The sequence below is a fragment of the Hemitrygon akajei genome, unplaced genomic scaffold (genome assembly GCF_048418815.1).
Source record: "Hemitrygon akajei unplaced genomic scaffold, sHemAka1.3 Scf000076, whole genome shotgun sequence".
Taxonomy (NCBI): domain Eukaryota; kingdom Metazoa; phylum Chordata; class Chondrichthyes; order Myliobatiformes; family Dasyatidae; genus Hemitrygon; species Hemitrygon akajei.
In genome coordinates this window covers 2,715,342-2,736,956 of record NW_027331962.1, presented here as the reverse complement: position 1 = coordinate 2,736,956, position 21,615 = coordinate 2,715,342, and the positions used below count along the sequence as shown (strand labels likewise).

The following is a 21,615-nucleotide window of genomic DNA, read 5'->3' as shown; positions in this document are numbered from 1 at the left end:
GAAGAGATCAATACTCCCCAATGCCATTCGGCTTTACAATTCAACCGCCAGGAGTAAGATATGTTAAAGTGCCGGGGTTAGGACTCAATGTATTAAGTAAACTACTTAAGAACTTTTTAAAAGCTATTTATTAATGCTTTTTGAGAGGGTGATTTCAGATGCATATCATATGTTTACTGTTAAGTATTTTTATGTAATTAGTTTTGCTACAATTAAGTGTATGGGACATTGGAAAAAATGTTGAATTTCCCCATGGGGATGAATAAAGTATCTATCTATCTATCTATCTGCTGGAGATGAGATCTTGGGCTCCTAGACTCTGCTTGTCCGACCTCCCTCAGCCTGGAGCTGAGACGCTACTGTGTCAGTGTGAGGAGCTCCGACCCACTGTTGCAGTGCACAGGGTGTGGGGGGCAACAGAAACCTCAAATAAAACTCGAGTCCGACACAAAACAGGAAGATACAGCGGTTTATTGATTTTTTTTATGAGAAATATAAATGAAACAATGTGTGAGCTGCTATCGTGCGGGAATAAATGATCTGCTCACGGTCACACACAATTAACTGACCGGCGACAAGGAGTGACCGGTTGAATAATCAGTGCCGTTTCTCACCGTCACTCTGCATCGGGGAACCGATGATTATAAAATCACACTTCAGGGCCGTGTCCGGGATCGCTGCAGATCCAGGGTCACTGCCGAGGGATTTGTCCATTTAACATCATTATATCGGCCAGGCTGCCGAATGCACCGTCCTCAGCAAAGGGAGCAAAAGGATTCTCTCCCGGGATCATCCCCCCGACCCCGGGACACCGGTGTCCCAGACTGAGCCCCGGACCCCGGGCTCTTCCTGTCCGGGTAATTCCCCGGGGTGTCACGTGGGGAGTCTCGCACACGCACATCCGGCGGAAGCTGCCCCGCCGGACAGCAGGCGGAAACACGTCACTGCGGGACCGCTGCGAGCGACACACACAGCGCGAGGCCCGAGCCGGTTCCGTTAAAACCGTTGGGAATCAGCCCCGGCGCGCGGCCGTTAAAGGTAAGGGCGGGAGTTAAAGGGGAGGGCGGGGAGTCGGCCAAATGTCCCCATCCCGCGGGCGGGGATGTTCACACATTCAGATGTTCACAGATACACTCTCAGTCCGGGTCTGGGTTCCCGCAGAGAGCTCAGTTCCTTCTTCCCGGTCTCACTGAACTGATTCCTCAACAGCCTGAAACAGATGGGAGAATAAAGATGAAATAGACAGATTACACAACAGTGTCAGTAACAGGGGACCGGGGTTAATGATTCAACAACACTCACAGACAAATATCACCAGAAAACCCGCGGATCCGCTGATATTTTATCACATTGAACATTAACACAAACACTCACCCGATCCACTCCAGACTCGGGTGGGTCAGTATGAGGCGGCGGAGAGCGGGGACAGATCGGTCTGTCAGAGAGTTTGATCCCAGGTTCAGCACCGTCAGTGATGGGTTTGTACTGAGAGCGGAGACGAGATCCTCGGCACCAGAATCTGTGAGACCGACATTGTCCAGCCTGGAGATGAGAGAGAGTGAGGGTGAAGGACACAGAGAGACAGGAGACGGTACAAATCCCCAGTGTTTATCAGTAACACAATTACTGATCACATTAATGTTCAGTGTCAGACACCCAGTGACTGTAAACACAATCTCCCACAGTCTGGTACTTACTCCAGTGTCTGTATTTTACACTCCGGGTTCCTCAGAGCCGCAGACACCAGTTTCACTCCTGAATCTCCCAGTTTATTATCACTCAGGTCCAGATCCATCAGTGATGGGTTTGTACTGAGAGCGGAGGCAAGCTCCTCGGCACCAGAATCTGTGAGACCGACATCCCACAGCCTGGAGATGAGAGAGAGTGAGGGTGAAGGACACAGAGAGACAGGAGACGGTACAAATCCCCAGTGTTTATCAGTAACACAATTACTGATTTTTTTCTTCAGCACGACTGCGCAAGTCGGCCAGTGAGAAGAGCGAGAAGAGTTTAAAAGGAAGACAGATTTACAGAGCGAGCGTCAGAGGAGTGGGAGACAGAGTAGGAAGGCTTTGGCTCAACGGGGCTTCGGCGATAAAGGGTCGAGGCGAGGTAGGTTATCTGTTTACAATACAGACAGAGAGTATGTGTGTGAGGCTGGTTTTCTGTGCTCGGTGTCAGATGTGGGAGATCCTGGAGACTCCCAGCCTCCTGGACGGCAACATCTGCACCCGGTGTGTCGAGCTGCAGCTCCTTAAGGACCGAGTTAGGGAACTGGAGATGCAGCTCGATGACCTTCGTCTGGCCAGGGAGAGCGAGGAGGTGATAGAGAGGAGTTACAGGCAGGTGGTCACTCCGGGGCCACGGGAGACTGAAGAAGTGGGTCACAGTCAGGAGAGGGAAGGGCAAGAAGCAGGTACTAGAGAGTACCCCTGTGGCTATTCCCCTTGACGATAAGTACCCCTGTTCAAGTACTGCTGGAGAGGGGTGGGGACAGCCTACCTGGTGGAGGCAACAGTGGCCCTGTGGCTCAGAAGGGCAGGGAAAGGAAGAGGAAGACAGTAGTGATAGGTGACTCTGTCGTTTGAGGGCCAGATAGACGATTCTGTGGACGCAGGAAAGAAACGCGGATGGTCGTTTGCCTCCCAGGTGCCAGGGTGCGGGATGTTTCAGAACACGTCCAAGATATCCTGCAGTGGGAGGGAGAACTGCCAGAGGTCGTGGTACATATTGGTACCAGTGACATAGGTAGGAAAAGGGAAGAGGTCCTGAAAACAGACTACAGGGAGTTAGGAAGGAAGTTGAGAAGCAGGACCGGCAAAGGTAGTAATCTCGGGATTACTGCCTGTGCCACGCGACAGTGAGTACAGGAATAGAATGAGGTGGAGGATGAATGCGTGGCTGAGGGATTGGAGCAGGAGGCAGGGATTCAGATTTCTGGATCACTGGGACCTCCTTTGGAGCAGGTGTGACCTGCACAAAAAGGACGGGTTGCACTTGAACGCCAGGGAAACCGATATCCTGGTTTGCTCAGGCTATTGGGGAGAATTTAAACTAGAATTGCTGGGAGGGGGTGGGAACTGAAAAGAAGTGATGGCGGAAAGGGAGGTTGGCTCACAAATAGAGAAAATTTGGAGAGTGCGAGAGGGAGGATAGGCAGGTGATAGAGAAGGGACGCTCTCAGACCGATGGTTTGAGGTGTGTCTATTTTAATGCAAGGAGTGTTGTGAACAAAGCAGATGAGCTTAGAGCGTGGATCAGTACTTGGAGATATGATGTGGTGGCCATTACAGAGACTTGGATGGTGCAGGGACAGGAATGTTTATTTCGAGTGCCAGGCTTTAGATGTTTCAGAAAGGACAGGGAGGGAGGCCACAGAGGTGGGTGCATGGCACTGTTGATCAGAGATAGTGTCACAGCTGCAGAAAAGGAGGAAGTCATGGAGGGATTATCTGTGGAGTCTCTGTGAGTGGAGGTTAGGAACAGGAAGGGGTCAATAACTCGACTGGGTGTTTTTTATAGACCACCCATCAGTAACAGGGACATCGAGGAGCAGATAGGGAGACAGATTCTGGAAAGAAGTAAGAATAACAGTATTGTTGAAGTGGGAGATATTAATTTCCCAGATATTGATTGGCATCTCCCTAGAGTGAGGGGTTTTGACGGGGTGGAGTTTGTTAGGTGTGTTCAGGAAGGTTTCCTGATACAATATGTAGATAAGCCTACAAGAGGAGAGGCTGCACTTGATCAGCTATTGGGAAATGAACCTGGCCAGGTGTCAGGTCTCTCAGTGGGAGAGCATTTTAGAGATAGTGATCACAATTCTATCTCTTTTACCATAGCATTAGAGAGGGATAGGAACAGGCAAGTTAGGGAAACCTTTAATTGGAGTAAGGAGAACTATGAGCCTATCAGGCTGGAACTTGTAAGCATAAATTGGAAATTGATGTCCTCAGGGAAACGGACCAAAGAAATGTAGAAAACATTCAAGGGATATTTGCGTGGGGTTCTGAGTAGATACGTTCCAATGAGACATGGAAAGGATGGTAGGGTACAAGATCTGTGGTGCACAAAGGCCGTTGTAAATCTAGTGAAGAAGAAAAGCAGAGCTTCCAAAAGGTTCAAAAACTAGGTAATGATATGAATCTGGAAGATTATAAGGCTACTCAGTCAGCGAGTTTGATATCAGGTTCAGGTCCGTCAGTGATGGGTTTGTACTGAGAGCGGAGGCGAGATCCTCGGCACCAGAATGTGAGACCGACATTCTCCAGCCTGGAGATGAGAGAGAGTGAAGGTGAAGGACACGGAGAGACAGGAGACGGTACAAATCCCCAGTGTTTATCAGTAACACAATTACTGATCACATTAATGTTCAGTGTCAGACACCCAGTGACTGTAAACACAATCTCCCACAGTCTGGTACTTACCACAGTCTCTGTATTTTACACTCCGGGTTCCTCAGAGCCGCAGACACCAGTTTCACTCCTGAATCTCCCAGGTCATTCCCCCCGAGACTAAACACAAACAGACAGATTGCTGAACATAATGATTAAAACCGTGGGTCTGAGGCAATTTCTCTCACACGGATATTTCAGGAAACATTAAACCCTTTATTAATTCACTGATCATAGTTCCCATCACTGTCAATGTCCCTCACTGCCCAGCTCCAATGAATTCACCGAATGTCAGTAATTTCGCCTGTCGGTGTGACCCTGTAAACCCCACATATTCTCACTCATTCCCTGATGGTTAGAAAAGTGTTCCTGACGTGAGACAGTCGGAATGGGCAGGGGTGAAGGGGAGAAAGTCAAACAGTGAGGAGGATTTGAGAATCGGGAAATGTCGATGGGAGATGGAGGAAGAGGCATGTCCTAAGGTAAAGGATGGAAAGACACAGAAGGAAGCGGATGTGGAAGAGAGATCCCACAAGAGGAAGGGGGATGAGGGAGAGAGATCCCACAGGAGGAAGGGGGATGGGGAAGAGAGATACCACAGGAGGAACGGGGATGGGGGAGAGAGATCCCACAGGAGGAAGGGGGATGGGGGAGAGAGATCCCACAGGAGGAAGGGGGATGGAGGAGAGAGAACCAACAGGAGAAAGGGGGATGGGGAAGAGAGATCACACAAGAGGAAGGGGGATGGGGGAGAGAGATCCCACAGGAGGAAGGGGGATGGGGGAGAGAGATCCCACAGGAGGAAGGGGGATGGAGGAGAGAGATCCCACAGGAGGAAGGGGGATGGGGAAGAGAGATACCACAGGAGGAACGGGGATGGGGGAGAGAGATCCCACAGGAGGAAGGGGGATGGGGGAGAGAGATCCCACAGGAGGAAGGGGGATGGAGGAGAGAGAACCAACAGGAGAAAGGGGGATGGGGAAGAGAGATCACACAAGAGGAAGGGGGATGGAGGAGAGAGATCCCACAGGAGGAAGGGGGATGGAGAATAGAGGTCCCACAGGAGGAAGGGGGATGGGGGAGAGAGATCCCACAAGAGGAAGGGGGATGTGGAAGAGAGTTCCCACAGGAGGAAGTGGGATGGGGAAGACAGATCCCACAGGAGGAAGGGGGATGGGGAAGACAGATCCCACAGGAGGAAGGGGGATGGGGAAGACAGATCCCACAGGAGGAAGGGGGATGGGTGAGAGTGATCCCACAGGAGGAAGGGGGATGGGGAAGAGAGATCCCACAAGAGGAAGGGGGATGGGGAAGAGAGATCCCACAGGAGGAAGGGGGATGGGGCAGAGAGATCCCACAGGAGGAAGGGGGATGGGGGAGAGAGAACCAACAGGAGAAAGGGGGATGGGGAAGAGAGATCACACAAGAGGAAGGGGGATGGAGGAGAGAGATCCCACAGGAGGAAGGGGGATGGAGAATAGAGGTCCCACAGGAGGAAGGGGGATGGGGGAGAGAGATCCCACAAGAGGAAGGGGGATGTGGAAGACAGATCCCACAGGAGGAAGGGGGATGGGGCAGAGAAATCCCACAGGAGGAAGGGGGATGGGGGAGAGAGGTCCCACAGGAGGAAGGGGGATGGGGAAGAGAGATCCCACAGGAGGAAGGGGGATGGGGAAGACAGATCCCACAGGAGGAAGGGTGATGGGGAAGAGAGATCCCACAGGAGGAAGGGGGATGGGGCAGAGAAATCCCACAGGAGGAAGGGGGATGGGGCAGAGAGGTCCCACAGGAGGAAGGGGGATGGGGAAGAGAGTTCCCACAGTAGGAAGGGGGATTGGGATGCGGGATCTCACAGGAGAAAGGGGGATGGGGAAGAGAGATCCCACAGGAAGAACGGGGATGGGGGAGAGAGATCCCACAGGAGGAAGGGGGATGGGGAAGAGAGATCCCACAGGAGGAACGGGGATGGGGGAGAGAGATCCCACAGGAGGAAGGGGGATGGAGGAGAGAGAACCAACAGGAGAAAGGGGGATGGGGAAGAGAGATCACACAAGAGGAAGGGGGATGGAGGAGAGAGATCCCACAGGAGGAAGGGGGATGGAGAATAGAGGTCCCACAGGAGGAAGGGGGATGGGGGAGAGAGATCCCACAAGAGGAAGGGGGATGTGGAAGAGAGTTCCCACAGGAGGAAGTGGGATGGGGAAGACAGATCCCACAGGAGGAAGGGGGATGGGGAAGACAGATCCCACAGGAGGAAGGGGGATGGATGAGAGTGATCCCACAGGAGGAAGGGGGATGGGGAAGAGAGATCCCACAAGAGGAAGGGGGATGGGGAAGAGAGATCCCACAGGAGGAAGGGGGATGGGGCAGAGAAATCCCACAGGAGGAAGGGGGATGGGGGAGAGAGGTCCCACAGGAGGAAGGGGGATGGGGAAGAGAGTTCCCACAGTAGGCAGGGGGATGGAGGAGAGGGATACCACAGGAGGAAGGGGGATGGGGAAGAGAGATCACACAAGAGGAAGGGGGATGGAGGAGAGAGATCCCACAGGAGGAAGGGGGATGGAGAATAGAGGTCCCACAGGAGGAAGGGGGATGGGGGAGAGAGATCCCACAAGAGGAAGTGGGATGTGGAAGAGAGTTCCCACAGGAGGAAGGGGGATGGGGCAGAGAAATCCCACAGGAGGAAGGGGGATGGGGGAGAGAGGTCCCACAGGAGGAAGGGGGATGGGGAAGAGAGATCCCACAGGAGGAAGGGGGATGGGGAAGACAGATCCCACAGGAGGAAGGGGGATGGGTGAGAGTGATCCCACAGGAGGAAGGGTGATGGGGAAGAGAGATCCCACAGGAGGAAGGGGGATGGGGCAGAGAAATCCCACAGGAGGAAGGGGGATGGGGCAGAGAGGTCCCACAGGAGGAAGGGGGATGGGGAAGAGAGTTCCCACAGTAGGAAGGGGGATGGGGATGCGGGATCTCACAGGAGAAAGGGGGATGGGGAAGAGAGATCCCACAGGAGGAACGGGGATGGGGGAGAGTGATCCCACAGGAGGAAGGGGGATGGGGAAGAGAGATCCCTCAGGAGGAACGGGGATGGGGGAGAGAGATCCCACAGGAGGAAGGGGGATGGAGGAGAGAGAACCAACAGGAGAAAGGGGGATGGGGAAGAGAGATCCCACAGGAGGAAGGCGGATGGAGGAGAGGGATCCCACAGGAGGAAGGGGGATGGGGAAGAGAGATCACACAAGAGGAAGGGGGATGGGGGAGAGAGATCTCACAGGAGGAAGGGGGATGGGAGAGAGAGATCCCACAGTAGGAAGGAGGATGGGGGAGAGAGATCCCACAGGAGGAAGGGGGATGGGGGAGAGAGATCCCACAGGAGGAAGAGGGATGGGGAAGAGAGATCCCCCAGGAGGAAGGGGGTTTTGGGGAGAGAGATCCCCCAGGAGGATGGGGGATGGGGGAGTGAGATACCATTAGCAGGAAGTGGAATGGAGGAGAGAGAACCCACAGGATGTAGGGGGATGCTGAAGAGAGATCCCACAGGAGGAAGGGGGATGGGGAAGAGAGATCCCACAGGAAGAAGGGGGATGGGGAAGAGAGAACCCACAGCAGGAATAGGAATGGTGGAGAGGTGCCCCAGGAGGAAGGGGGTTGGGGGAGAGGTGCCGCAGGAGGAAGGGTGATGAGGGAGAGAGATCCCACAGGAGGAAGGTGGATGGGGGAGAGAGATCCCACAGGAGGAAGGGGGATGGGGAAGAGAGAACCCACAGGAGGAAGGGGAATGGGGGAGAGGTGCCGCAGGAGGAAGGGGGATGGGGGAGAGTTGCCACTGGAGGAAGGGGGATGGGGGAGAGAGATCCCACAGGAGGAAGGATGATGGCGGAGAGGTTCCACAGGAGGATGGGGGATGGGGGAGAGATTACGCAGGAGGAAGGGGGATGGGAAGAGAGTTCCCAAAGGAGGAAGGGGGATGGGGGAGAGAGATCCCACAGGAGGAAGGGGGATGCGAGATAGAGATCCCACAGGAGGAACGGGGATGTGCGAGAGAGATCACCCAGGAGTAAGGGGGATGGGAGAGAGAGATCCCACAGGAGGAAGGTGGATGGGGGAGAGATATCCCACAGGAGGAAGAGGGATGGGGAAGAGAGATCCCCCAAGAGGAAGGGGGAAGTGGGAGAGAGATCCCCCAGGAGGATGGGGGATGGGGGAGTGAGATCCCATTATGAGGAAGTGGAATCGAGGCGAGAGAACCCACAGGAGGTAGGGGGATGCTGAAGAGAGATCCCACAGGAGGGAGGGGGATGGGGAAGAGAGATCCCACAGTAAGAAGGGGGATGGGGAAGAGAGAACCCACAGCAGGAATAGGAATGGTGGAGAGGTGCCGCAGGAGGAAGCGGGATGGGGGAGAGGTTCCGCAGGAGGAAGGGGGATGAGGGAGAGAGATCCCACAGGAAGAAGGGGGATGGGGGAGAGAGATCTCCCAGGAGGAAGGGGAATGGGAGAGAGAGATCCCACAGGAGGAAGGGGGATGGGGGAGAGAGATCTCCCAGGAGGAAGGGGAATGGGAGAGAGAGATCCCACAGGAGGAAGGGGGATGGGGGAGAGAGATCCCACAGGAGGAAGGGGGATGGGGGAGAGAGATCCCACAGGAGGAAGGGGGATGGGGGAGAGAGATCCCCCTGGAGGATGGTGGAGTGAGATCCCATTAGGAGGAAGGGGAATGGAGGAGAGATAACCCACAGGAGGAATAGGAATGGTGGAGAGGTGCCCCAGGAGGAAGGGGGTTGGGGGAGAGGTGCCGCAGGAGGAAGGGTGATGAGGGAGAGAGATCCCACAGGAGGAAGGGGGATGGGGGAGAGGTGCCGCAGTAGGAAGGGTAATGGTGGAGAGAGATCCCACGGAGGAAGGGGGATGGGAGAGAGAGATCCCACAGGAGGAAGGGGGATGGGGGAGAGAGATCCCCCTGGAGGATGGAGGATGGGGGAGTGAGATCCCATTAGGAGGAAGGGGAATGGAGGAGAGAGAACCCACAGGAAGAATGGGGATGGGGAAGAGAGAACTCACAGAAGGAAGGGGAATGGGGGAGAGGTGTCGCAGGAAGAAGGGGGATGGGGGAGAGTTGCCGCAGGAGGAAGGGTGATGGGGGAGAGAGATCCCACAGGAGGAAGGGGGATGGGGAAGAGAGATCCCACAGGAGGAAGGAGGATGGGGGAGAGAGATCCCCCAGGAGGATTGGGGATGGGGTGAGAGCTCCCAGCGGAGGAAAGGGGATGAAGGAGAGAGATCCCACAGGAGGAAGGGGGATGGGGGAGAGAGATACCACAGGAGGAAGGGGGATCGGGGAGAGAGATCCCACAGGAGGAAGGGGGATGGGGAAGAGAGATCCCACAGGAGGAAGGGGGATGGGGAAGAGAGATCCCACAGGAGGAAGGGGGATGGGGCAGAGAGATCCCACAGGTGGAAGGGGGATGGGGCGGAGAGATCCCACAGGAGGAAGGGGGATGGGGGAGAGAGATTCCACAGGAGGAAGGGGGATGGGAGTGAGAGATCCCTCAGGAGGAAGGGGGATGGGGGAGAGTGATCCCACAGGAGGAAGGGGGATGCGGATGTGAGATCCCACAAGAGGAAGGTGGATGGGGGAGAGAGATCCCACAGGAGGAAGGGGGATGGGGAAGAGAGATCCCACAGTAAGAAGGGGGATGGGGAAGAGAGAACCCACAGCAGGAATAGGAATGGTGGAGAGGTGCCGCAGGAGGAAGCGGGATGGGGGAGAGGTTCCGCAGGAGGAAGGGGGATGAGGGAGAGAGATCCCACAGGAGGAAGGGGGATGGGGAAGAGAGAACCCACAGCAGGAATAGGAATGGTGGAGAGGTGCCCCAGGAGGAAGGGGGTTGGGGGAGAGGTGCCGCAGGAGGAAGGGTGATGAGGGAGAGAGTTCCCACAGGAGGAAGGGGGATGGGAGAGAGAGATCCCACAGGAGGAAGGGGGATGGGGGAGAGAGATCTCCCAGGAGGAAGGGGAATGGGAGAGAGAGATCCCACAGGAGGAAGGGTGATGGGGGAGAGAGATCCCCCTGGAGGATGGAGGATGGTGGAGTGAGATCCCATTAGGAGGAAGGGGAATGGAGGAGAGATAACCCACAGGAGGAATAGGAATGGTGGAGAGGTGGCCCAGGAGGAAGGGGGTTGGGGGAGAGGTGCCGCAGGAGGAAGGGTGATGAGGGAGAGAGATCCCACAGGAGGAAGGGGGATGGGGGAGAGGTGCCGCAGTAGGAAGGGTAATGGTGGAGAGAGATCCCACGGAGGATGGGGGATGGGAGAGAGAGATCCCACAGGAGGAAGGGGGATGGGGGAGAGAGATCCCCCAGGAGGATGGTGGATGGGGTGAGAGTTCCCAGCGGGGGAAAGGGGCTGAGGGAGAGAGTTCCCACATTAGGAAAGGGGATGGGGGAGCTAGATCCCGCAGGAGGCAGGGTATGGAGGATAGAGATCCCACAGAAGGCAGGGGGATGGGGGAGAGAGATCCCACAGGAGGAAGGTGGATGGGGATGTGAGATGCACAAGAGGAAGAGGGATGGGGGAGAGAGATCCCACAGGAGGAAGGGGGATGGGGAAGAGAGAACCCGCAGGAGGAAGGGGAATGGTGGAGAGTTGCCGCAGGAGGAAGGGGGATGGGGGAGAGTTGCCACAGGAGGAAGGAGGATGGGGGAGAGAGATCCCACAGGAGGAAGGATGATGGGGGAGAGGTTCCACAGGAGGATGGGGGATGGGGGAGAGAGATCCCACAGGAGGAAGGGGCATGTGGAAGAGAGAACCCACAGGAGGAAGGGGAATGGGGGAGAGGTGCCGCAGGAGGAAGGGGGATTGGGGAGAGTTGCCACAGGAGGAAGGGTGATAGGGGAGAGAGATCCCACAGGAGGAAGGATGATGTGGGAGAGTTTCCACAGGAGGATGGGGGATGGGGGAGAGGTGCCGCAGGAGGAAGGGGGATGGGAAGAGATTTCCCAAAGGAGGAAGGGGGATGAGGGAGAGAGATCCCACAGGAGGAAGGGGGATGCGAGAGAGAGATCCCAGAGGAGTAAGGGGGATGGGGGAGAGAGATCCCACAGGAGGAAGGGGGATGGGGGAGTGAGATCCCCCAGGAGGAAGGGAGATGGGGGAGAGAGATCCCCCAGGAGGATGGGGGATGGGGCAGAGAGATTCCACAGGTGGAAGGGGGATGGGGCGGAGAGATCCCACAGGAGGAAGGGGGATGGGGGAGAGAGATTCCACAGGAGGAAGGGGGATGGGAGAGAGAGATCCCTCAGGAGGGGGGATGGGGGAGAGTGATCCCACAGGAGGAAGGGGGATGGGGATGTGAGATCCCACAAGAGGAAGGTGGATGGGGGAGAGAGATCCCACAGGAGGAAGGGGGATGGGGAAGAGAGAACCCACAGGAGGAAGGGGAATGGGGGAGAGGTGCCGCAGGAGGAAGGGGGATGGGGGAGAGTTGCCACTGGAGGAAGGGGGATGGGGGAGAGAGATCCCACAGGAGGAAGGATGATGGCGGAGAGGTTGCACAGGAGGATGGGGAATGGGGGAGAGATTACGCAGGAGGAAGGGGGATGGGAAGAGAGTTCCCAAAGGAGGAAGGGGGATGGGGGAGAGAGATCCCCCAGGAGGATGGGGGATGGGGGAGTGAGATCCCATTAGGAGGAAGGGGAATTTAGGAGAGAGAACCCACAGGAGGTAGGGGGATGGGGGAGAGAGATCCCCCAGGAGGAAGGGAGATGGGGGAGAGAGAACCCACAGGAGGTAGGGGGATGGGGAAGAGATATCCCACAGGAAGATGGGGGATGGGGAAGAGAGAACCCACAGCAGGAAGGGGAATGGTGGAGAGGTGACGCAGGAGGAAGGGGGATGGGGGAGAGAGATCCCACAGGAGGATGTGGGATGGGAGAGAGAGATCCCACAGGAGGAAGTGGGATGGGGGAGTGAGATCCCATTAGGAGGAAGGGGAATTTAGGAGAGAGAACCCACAGGAGGTAGGGTGATGGGGAAGAGAGATCCCACAGGAGGAAGGGGGATGGGGAAGAGAGATCCCACAGAAAGATGGGGGATGGTTAACAGAGAACACACAGCAGGAAGAGGGATGGTGGAGAGGTGCCGCAGGAGGAAGGGGGATTGGGGAGAGGTGCCGCAGGAGGAAGGGGGATGATGGAGAGAGATCCCAGAGGAGGAAGGGGGATGGGAGAGAGAGATCCCTCAGGAGGAAGGGGGATGGGGGAGAGAGATCTCCCAGGAGGAAGGGGGATGGGAGAGAGAGATCCCACAGGAGGAAGGGGGATGGGAGGGAGAGAACCCACAGGAGGAAGTGGAATTGGGGATAGGTGCCGCAGGAGGAACGGGGATGGGGGATAGGTGCCGCAGGAGGAAGGGGGATGGGGGAGAGGTGCCGCAGGAGGAAGGAGAATGGAGGAGAGAGAACCCACAGGAGGTAGGGGGATGGGGAAGAGATATCCCACAGGAAGATGGGGGATGGGGAAGAGAGAACCCACAGCAGGAAGGGGAATGGTGGAGAGGTGACGCAGGAGGAAGGGGGATGGGGGAGAGAGATCCCACAGGAGGAAGGGGGATGGGAGGGAGAGAACCCACAGGAGGAAGTGGAATTGGGGATAGGTGCCGCAGGAGGAACGGGGATGGGGGATAGGTGCCGCAGGAGGAAGGGGGATGGGGGAGAGGTGCCGCAGGAGGAAGGAGAATGGAGGAGAGAGAACCCACAGGAGGTAGGGGGATGGGGAAGAGATATCCCACAGGAGGAAGGGAGATGGGGGAGAGAGATCCCCCAGGAGGATGGGGGATGGGGGAGTGAGATCCCATTAGGAGGAAGGGGAATTTAGGAGAGAGAACCCACAGGAGGTAGGGGGATGGGGGAGAGAGATCCCCCAGGAGGAAGGGAGATGGGGGAGAGATAACCCACAGGAGGTAGGGGGATGGGGAAGAGATATCCCACAGGAAGATGGGGGATGGGGAAGAGAGAACCCACAGCAGGAAGGGGAATGGTGGAGAGGTGACGCAGGAGGAAGGGGGATGGGGGAGAGAGATCCCACAGGAGGATGTGGGATGGGAGAGAGAGATCCCACAGGAGGAAGTGGGATGGGGGAGTGAGATCCCATTAGGAGGAAGGGGAATTTAGGAGAGAGAACCCACAGGAGGTAGGGTGATGGGGAAGAGAGATCCCACAGGAGGAAGGGGGATGGGGAAGAGAGATCCCACAGAAAGATGGGGGATGGTTAACAGAGAACACACATCAGGAAGAGGGATGGTGGAGAGGTGCCGCAGGAGGAAGGGGGATTGGGGAGAGGTGCCGCAGGAGGAAGGGGGATGATGGAGAGAGATCCCAGAGGAGGAAGGGGGATGGGAGAGAGAGATCCCTCAGGAGGAAGGGGGATGGGGGAGAGAGATCTCCCAGGAGGAAGGGGGATGGGAGAGAGAGATCCCACAGGAGGAAGGGGGATGGGAGGGAGGTGCCGCAGGAGGAAGGAGAATGGAGGAGAGAGAACCCACAGGAGGTAGGGGGATGGGGAAGAGATATCCCACAGGAGGAAGGGAGATGGGGGAGAGAGATCCCCCAGGAGGATGGGGGATGGGGCAGAGAGATTCCACAGGTGGAAGGGGGATGGGGCGGAGAGATCCCACAGGAGGAAGGGGGATGGGGGAGAGAGATTCCACAGGAGGAAGGGGGATGGGAGAGAGAGATCCCTCAGGAGGGGGGATGGGGGAGAGTGATCCCACAGGAGGAAGGGGGATGGGGATGTGAGATCCCACAAGAGGAAGGTGGATGGGGGAGAGAGATCCCACAGGAGGAAGGGGGATGGGGAAGAGAGAACCCACAGGAGGAAGGGGAATGGGGGAGAGGTGCCGCAGGAGGAAGGGGGATGGGGGAGAGTTGCCACTGGAGGAAGGGGGATGGGGGAGAGAGATCCCACAGGAGGAAGGATGATGGCGGAGAGGTTGCACAGGAGGATGGGGAATGGGGGAGAGATTACGCAGGAGGAAGGGGGATGGGAAGAGAGTTCCCAAAGGAGGAAGGGGGATGGGGGAGAGAGATCCCACAGGAGGAAGGGGGATGCGAGAGAGAGATCCCACAGGAGGAACTGGGATGTGGGAGAGAGTTCACCCAGGAGTAAGGGGGATGGGAGAGAGAGATCCCACAGGAGGAAGGTGGATGGGGGAGAGAGATCACACAGGAGGAAGAGGGATGGGGAAGAGAGATCCCCCAGGAGGAAGAGGGATGGGGGAGAGAGATCCCCCAGGAGGATGGGGGATGGGGGAGTGAGATCCCATTAGGAGGAAGTGGAATGGAGGAGAGAGAACCCACAGGAGGTAGGGGGATGCTGAAGAGAGATCCCACAGGAGGAAGGGTGATGGGAGAGGGAGATCCCACAGGAGGAAGGGAGATGGGGGAGAGAGATCCCCCAGGAGGATGGGGGATGGGGGAGTGAGATCCCATTAGGAGGAAGGGGAATTTAGGAGAGAGAACCCACAGGAGGTAGGGGGATGGGGGAGAGAGATCCCCCAGGAGGAAGGGAGATGGGGGAGAGAGAACCCACAGGAGGTAGGGGGATGGGGAAGAGATATCCCACAGGAAGATGGGGGATGGGGAAGAGAGAACCCACAGCAGGAAGGGGAATGGTGGAGAGGTGACGCAGGAGGAAGGGGGATGGGGGAGAGAGATCCCACAGGAGGATGTGGGATGGGAGAGAGAGATCCCACAGGAGGAAGTGGGATGGGGGAGTGAGATCCCATTAGGAGGAAGGGGAATTTAGGAGAGAGAACCCACAGGAGGTAGGGGGATGGGGAAGAGAGATCCCACAGGAGGAAGGGGGATGGGGAAGAGAGATCCCACAGAAAGATGGGGGATGGTTAACAGAGAACACACAGCAGGAAGAGGGATGGTGGAGAGGTGCCGCAGGAGGAAGGGGGATTGGGGAGAGGTGCCGCAGGAGGAAGGGGGATGATGGAGAGAGATCCCAGAGGAGGAAGGGGGATGGGAGAGAGAGATCCCTCAGGAGGAAGGGGGATGGGGGAGAGAGATCTCCCAGGAGGAAGGGGGATGGGAGAGAGAGATCCCACAGGAGGAAGGGGGATGGGAGGGAGAGAACCCACAGGAGGAAGTGGAATTGGGGATAGGTGCCGCAGGAGGAACGGGGATGGGGGATAGGTGCCGCAGGAGGAAGGGGGATGGGGGAGAGGTGCCGCTGGAGGAAGGAGAATGGAGGAGAGAGAACCCACAGGAGGTAGGGGGATGGGGAAGAGATATCCCACAGGAAGATGGGGGATGGGGAAGAGAGAACCCACAGCAGGAAGGGGAATGGTGGAGAGGTGACGCAGGAGGAAGGGGGATGGGGGAGAGAGATCCCACAGGAGGATGTGGGATGGGAGAGAGAGATCCCACAGGAGGAAGTGGGATGGGGGAGTGAGATCCCATTAGGAGGAAGGGGAATTTAGGAGAGAGAACCCACAGGAGGTAGGGGGATGGGGGAGAGAGATCCCCCAGGAGGATGGGGGATGGGGGAGTGAGATCCCATTAGGAGGAAGGGGAATTTAGGAGAGAGAACCCACAGGAGGTAGGGGGATGGGGAAGAGAGATCCCACAGGAGGAAGGGGGATGGGGAAGAGAGATCCCACAGAAAGATGGGGGATGGTTAAGAGAGAACACACAGCAGGAAGAGGGATGGTGGAGAGGTGCCGCAGGAGGAAGGGGGATTGGGGAGAGGTGCCGCAGGAGGAAGGGGGATGATGGAGAGAGATCCCACAGGAGGAAGGGGGATGGGAGAGAGAGATCCCTCAGGAGGAAGGGGGATGGGGCAGAGAGATCTCCCAGGAGGAAGGGGATGGGAGAGAGAGATCCCACAGGAGGAAGGGGGATGGGAGAGAGAGAACCCACAGGAGGAAGTGGAATTGGGGATAGGTGCCGCAGGAGGAACGGGGATGGGGGATAGGTGCCGCAGGAGGAAGGGGGATGGGGGAGAGGTGCCGCAGGAGGAAGGAGAATGGAGGAGAGAGAACCCACAGGAGGTAGGGGGATGGGGAAGAGATATCCCACAGGAAGATGGGGGATGGGGAAGAGAGAACCCACAGCAGGAAGTGGAATGGTGGAGAGGTGACGCAGGAGGAAGGGGGATGGGGGAGAGAGATCCCACAGGAGGATGTGGGATGGGGGAGAGAGATCCCACAGGAGGAAGGATGATGGGGGAGAGGTTAAACAGGAGGATGGGGGATGGGGGAGAGAGATCCCACAGGAGGAAGGGGCATGTGGAAGAGAGAACCCACAGGAGGAAGGGGAATGGGGGAGAGGTGCCGCAGGAGGAAGGGGGATTGGGGAGAGTTGCCACAGGAGGAAGGGTGATAGGGGAGAGAGATCCCACAGGAGGAAGGATGATGTGGGAGAGTTTCCACAGGAGGATGGGGGATGGGGGAGAGGTGCCGCAGGAGGAAGGGGGATGGGAAGAGATTTCCCAAAGGAGGAAGGGGGATGAGGGAGAGAGATCCCACAGGAGGAAGGGGGATGCGAGAGTGAGATCCCAGAGGAGTAAGGGGGATGGGGGAGAGAGATCCCACAGGAGGAAGGGGGATGGGGGAGAGAGATCCCCCAGGAGGAAGGGAGATGGGGGAGAGAGATCCCCCAGGAGGATGGGGGATGGGGCAGAGAGATTCCACAGGTGGAAGGGGGATGGGGCGGAGAGATCCCACAGGAGGAAGGGGGATGGGGGAGAGAGATTCCACAGGAGGAAGGGGGATGGGAGAGAGAGATCCCTCAGGAGGGGGGATGGGGGGAGAGTGATCCCACAGGAGGAAGGGGGATGGGGATGTGAGATCCCACAAGAGGAAGGTGGATGGGGGAGAGAGATCCCACAGGAGGAAGGGGGATGGGGAAGAGAGAACCCACAGGAGGAAGGGGAATGGGGGAGAGGTGCCGCAGGAGGAAGGGGGATGGGGGAGAGTTGCCACTGGAGGAAGGGGGATGGGGGAGAGAGATCCCACAGGAGGAAGGATGATGGCGGAGAGGTTGCACAGGAGGATGGGGAATGGGGGAGAGATTACGCAGGAGGAAGGGGGATGGGAAGAGAGTTCCCAAAGGAGGAAGGGGGATGGGGGAGAGAGATCCCACAGGAGGAAGGGGGATGCGAGAGAGAGATCCCACAGGAGGAACTGGGATGTGGGAGAGAGTTCACCCAGGAGTAAGGGGGATGGGAGAGAGAGATCCCACAGGAGGAAGGTGGATGGGGGAGAGAGATCACACAGGAGGAAGAGGGATGGGGAAGAGAGATCCCCCAGGAGGAAGAGAGATCCCCCAGGAGGATGGGGGATGGGGGAGTGAGATCCCATTAGGAGGAAGTGGAATGGAGGAGAGAGAACCCACAGGAGGTAGGGGGATGCTGAAGAGAGATCCCACAGGAGGAAGGGTGATGGGAGAGGGAGATCCCACAGGAGGAAGGGAGATGGGGGAGAGAGATCCCCCAGGAGGATGGGGGATGGGGGAGTGAGATCCCATTAGGAGGAAGGGGAATTTAGGAGAGAGAACCCACAGGAGGTAGGGGGATGGGGGAGAGAGATCCCCCAGGAGGAAGGGAGATGGGGGAGAGAGAACCCACAGGAGGTAGGGGGATGGGGGAGAGAGATCCCCCAGGAGGAAGGGAGATGGGGGAGAGAGATCCCCCAGGAGGATGGGGGATGGGGCAGAGAGATTCCACAGGTGGAAGGGGGATGGGGCGGAGAGATCCCACAGGAGGAAGGGGGATGGGGGAGAGAGATTCCACAGGAGGAAGGGGGATGGGAGAGAGAGATCCCTCAGGAGGGGGGATGGGGGAGAGTGATCCCACAGGAGGAAGGGGGATGGGGATGTGAGATCCCACAAGAGGAAGGTGGATGGGGGAGAGAGATCCCACAGGAGGAAGGGGGATGGGGAAGAGAGAACCCACAGGAGGAAGGGGAATGGGGGAGAGGTGCCGCAGGAGGAAGGGGGATGGGGGAGAGTTGCCACTGGAGGAAGGGGGATGGGGGAGAGAGATCCCACAGGAGGAAGGATGATGGCGGAGAGGTTGCACAGGAGGATGGGGAATGGGGGAGAGATTACGCAGGAGGAAGGGGGATGGGAAGAGAGTTCCCAAAGGAGGAAGGGGGATGGGGGAGAGAGATCCCACAGGAGGAAGGGGGATGCGAGAGAGAGATCCCACAGGAGGAACTGGGATGTGGGAGAGAGTTCACCCAGGAGTAAGGGGGATGGGAGAGAGAGATCCCACAGGAGGAAGGTGGATGGGGGAGAGAGATCACACAGGAGGAAGAGGGATGGGGAAGAGAGATCCCCCAGGAGGAAGAGGGATGGGGGAGAGAGATCCCCCAGGAGGATGGGGGATGGGGGAGTGAGATCCCATTAGGAGGAAGTGGAATGGAGGAGAGAGAACCCACAGGAGGTAGGGGGATGCTGAAGAGAGATCCCACAGGAGGAAGGGTGATGGGAGAGGGAGATCCCACAGGAGGAAGGGAGATGGGGGAGAGAGATCCCCCAGGAGGATGGGGGATGGGGGAGTGAGATCCCATTAGGAGGAAGGGGAATTTAGGAGAGAGAACCCACAGGAGGTAGGGGGATGGGGGAGAGAGATCCCCCAGGAGGAAGGGAGATGGGGGAGAGAGAACCCACAGGAGGTAGGGGGATGGGGAAGAGATATCCCACAGGAAGATGGGGGATGGGGAAGAGAGAACCCACAGCAGGAAGGGGAATGGTGGAGAGGTGACGCAGGAGGAAGGGGGATGGGGGAGAGAGATCCCACAGGAGGATGTGGGATGGGAGAGAGAGATCCCACAGGAGGAAGTGGGATGGGGGAGTGAGATCCCATTAGGAGGAAGGGGAATTTAGGAGAGAGAACCCACAGGAGGTAGGGGGATGGGGAAGAGAGATCCCACAGGAGGAAGGGGGATGGGGAAGAGAGATCCCACAGAAAGATGGGGGATGGTTAACAGAGAACACACAGCAGGAAGAGGGATGGTGGAGAGGTGCCGCAGGAGGAAGGGGGATTGGGGAGAGGTGCCGCAGGAGGAAGGGGGATGATGGAGAGAGATCCCAGAGGAGGAAGGGGGGATGGGAGAGAGAGATCCCTCAGGAGGAAGGGGGATGGGGGAGAGAGATCTCCCAGGAGGAAGGGGGATGGGAGAGAGAGATCCCACAGGAGGAAGGGGGATGGGAGAGAGAGAACCCACAGGAGGAAGTGGAATTGGGGATAGGTGCCGCAGGAGGAACGGGGATGGGGGATAGGTGCCGCAGGAGGAAGGGGGATGGGGGAGAGGTGCCGCAGGCGGAAGGAGAATGGAGGAGAGAGAACCCACAGGAGGTAGGGGGATGGGGAAGAGATATCCCACAGGAAGATGGGGGATGGGGAAGTGAGAACCCACAGCAGGAAGTGGAATGGTGGAGAGGTTACGCAGGAGGAAGGGGGATGGGGGAGAGAGATCCCACAGGAGGATGTGGGATGGGAGAGAGAGATCCCACAGGAGGAAAGTGGGATGGGGGAGTGAGATCCCATTAGGAGGAAGGGGAATTTAGGAGAGAGAACCCACAGGAGGTAGGGGGATGGGGGAGAGAGTTCCCCCAGGAGGAAGGGAGATGGGGGAGAGAGATCCCCCAGGAGGATGGGGGATGGGGGAGTGAGATCCCATTAGGAGGAAGGGGAATTTAGGAGAGAGAACCCACAGGAGGTAGGGGGATGGGGAAGAGAGATCCCACAGGAGGAAGGGGGATGGGGAAGAGAGATCCCACAGAAAGATGGGGGATGGTTAAGAGAGAACACACAGCAGGAAGAGGGATGGTGGAGAGGTGCCGCAGGAGGAAGGGGGATTGGGGAGAGGTGCCGCAGGAGGAAGGGGGATGATGGAGAGAGATCCCACAGGAGGAAGGGGGATGGGAGAGAGAGATCCCTCAGGAGGAAGGGGGATGGGGCAGAGAGATCTCCCAGGAGGAAGGGGGATGGGAGAGAGAGATCCCACAGGAGGAAGGGGGATGGGAGAGAGAGAACCCACAGGAGGATGTGGAATTGGGGATAGGTGCCGCAGGAGGAACGGGGATGGGGGATAGGTGCCGCAGGAGGAAGGGGGATGGGGGAGAGGTGCCGCAGGAGGAAGGAGAATGGAGGAGAGAGAACCCACAGGAGGTAGGGGGATGGGGAAGAGATATCCCACAGGAAGATGGGGGATGGGGAAGAGAGAACCCACAGCAGGAAGGGGAATGGTGGAGAGGTGACGCAGGAGGAAGGGGGATGGGGGAGAGAGATCCCACAGGAGGATGTGGGATGGGAGAGAGAGATCCCACAGGAGGAAGTGGGATGGGGGAGAGAGATACCTCATGAGGAAGGGGGATGGGGGAGAGAGATCCCCCTGGAGGATGGAGGATGGGGGAGTGAGATCCCATTAGGAGGAAAGGGAATGGAGGAGAGAGAACCCACAGGAAGAATGGGGATGGGGAAGAGAGAACCCACAGAAGGAAGGGGAATGGGGGAGAGGTGTCGCAGGAAGAAGGGGGATGGGGGAGAGGTGCCGCAGGAGGAAGGGGGATTGAGGAGGGAGATCCCACAAGGGGAAGGTGGATGGCGGAGAGAGATCCCACAGGAGGAAGGGGCATGGGGGAGAGAGATCCCCCAGGAGGATGGTGGATGGGGTGAGAGTTCCCAGCGGGGGGAAAGGGGCTGAGGGAGAGAGTTCCCACATTAGGAAAGGGGATGGGGGAGCGAGATCCCGCAGGAGGCAGGGTATGGAGGATAGAGATCCCACAGAAGGCAGGGGGATGGGGGAGAGAGATCCCACAGGAGGAAGGTGGATGGGGATGTGAGATGCACAAGAGGAAGAGGGATGGGGGAGAGAGATCCCACAGGAGGAAGGGGGATGGGGAAGAGAGAACCCGCAGGAGGAAGGGGAATGGTGGAGAGTTGCCGCAGGAGGAAGGGGGATGGGGGAGTGTTGCCACAGGAGGAAGAAGGATGGGGGAGAGAGATCCCACAGGAGGAAGGATGATGGGGGAGAGGTTCCACAGGAGGATGGGGGATGGGGGAGAGAGATCCCACAGGAGGAAGGGGCATGTGGAAGAGAGAACCCACAGGAGGAAGGGGAATGGGGGAGAGGTGCCGCAGGAGGAAGGGGGATTGGGGAGAGTTGCCACAGGAGGAAGGGTGATAGGGGAGAGAGATCCCACAGGA

General features: G+C 57.8%; 1 protein-coding gene across 2 annotated transcripts in view; it reads right to left on the bottom strand.

Annotated features, from left to right (window-relative positions):
* Positions 1 to 454: 454 nt before the first annotated feature.
* LOC140722395 (NACHT, LRR and PYD domains-containing protein 3-like) overlaps positions 455 to 21,615 on the bottom strand; it is a 77,463-nt gene continuing 56,302 nt past the window's right edge. Inside the window, exons 2-5 of one of the 2 annotated variants that reach the window (XM_073037144.1) lie at positions 4,428 to 4,514; positions 1,698 to 1,868; positions 1,375 to 1,542; positions 455 to 1,210 (exon numbers count right to left, since the gene is read on the bottom strand). In XM_073037144.1, coding sequence (XP_072893245.1) covers positions 1,123 to 1,210; positions 1,375 to 1,542; positions 1,698 to 1,868; positions 4,428 to 4,514 — 514 coding nt within the window. In that variant the 3' untranslated portion in view covers positions 455 to 1,122. The remainder of the gene's footprint in view (positions 1,211 to 1,374; positions 1,543 to 1,697; positions 1,869 to 4,427; positions 4,515 to 21,615) is intronic. The other variant, XM_073037145.1, reaches the window with a different exon arrangement.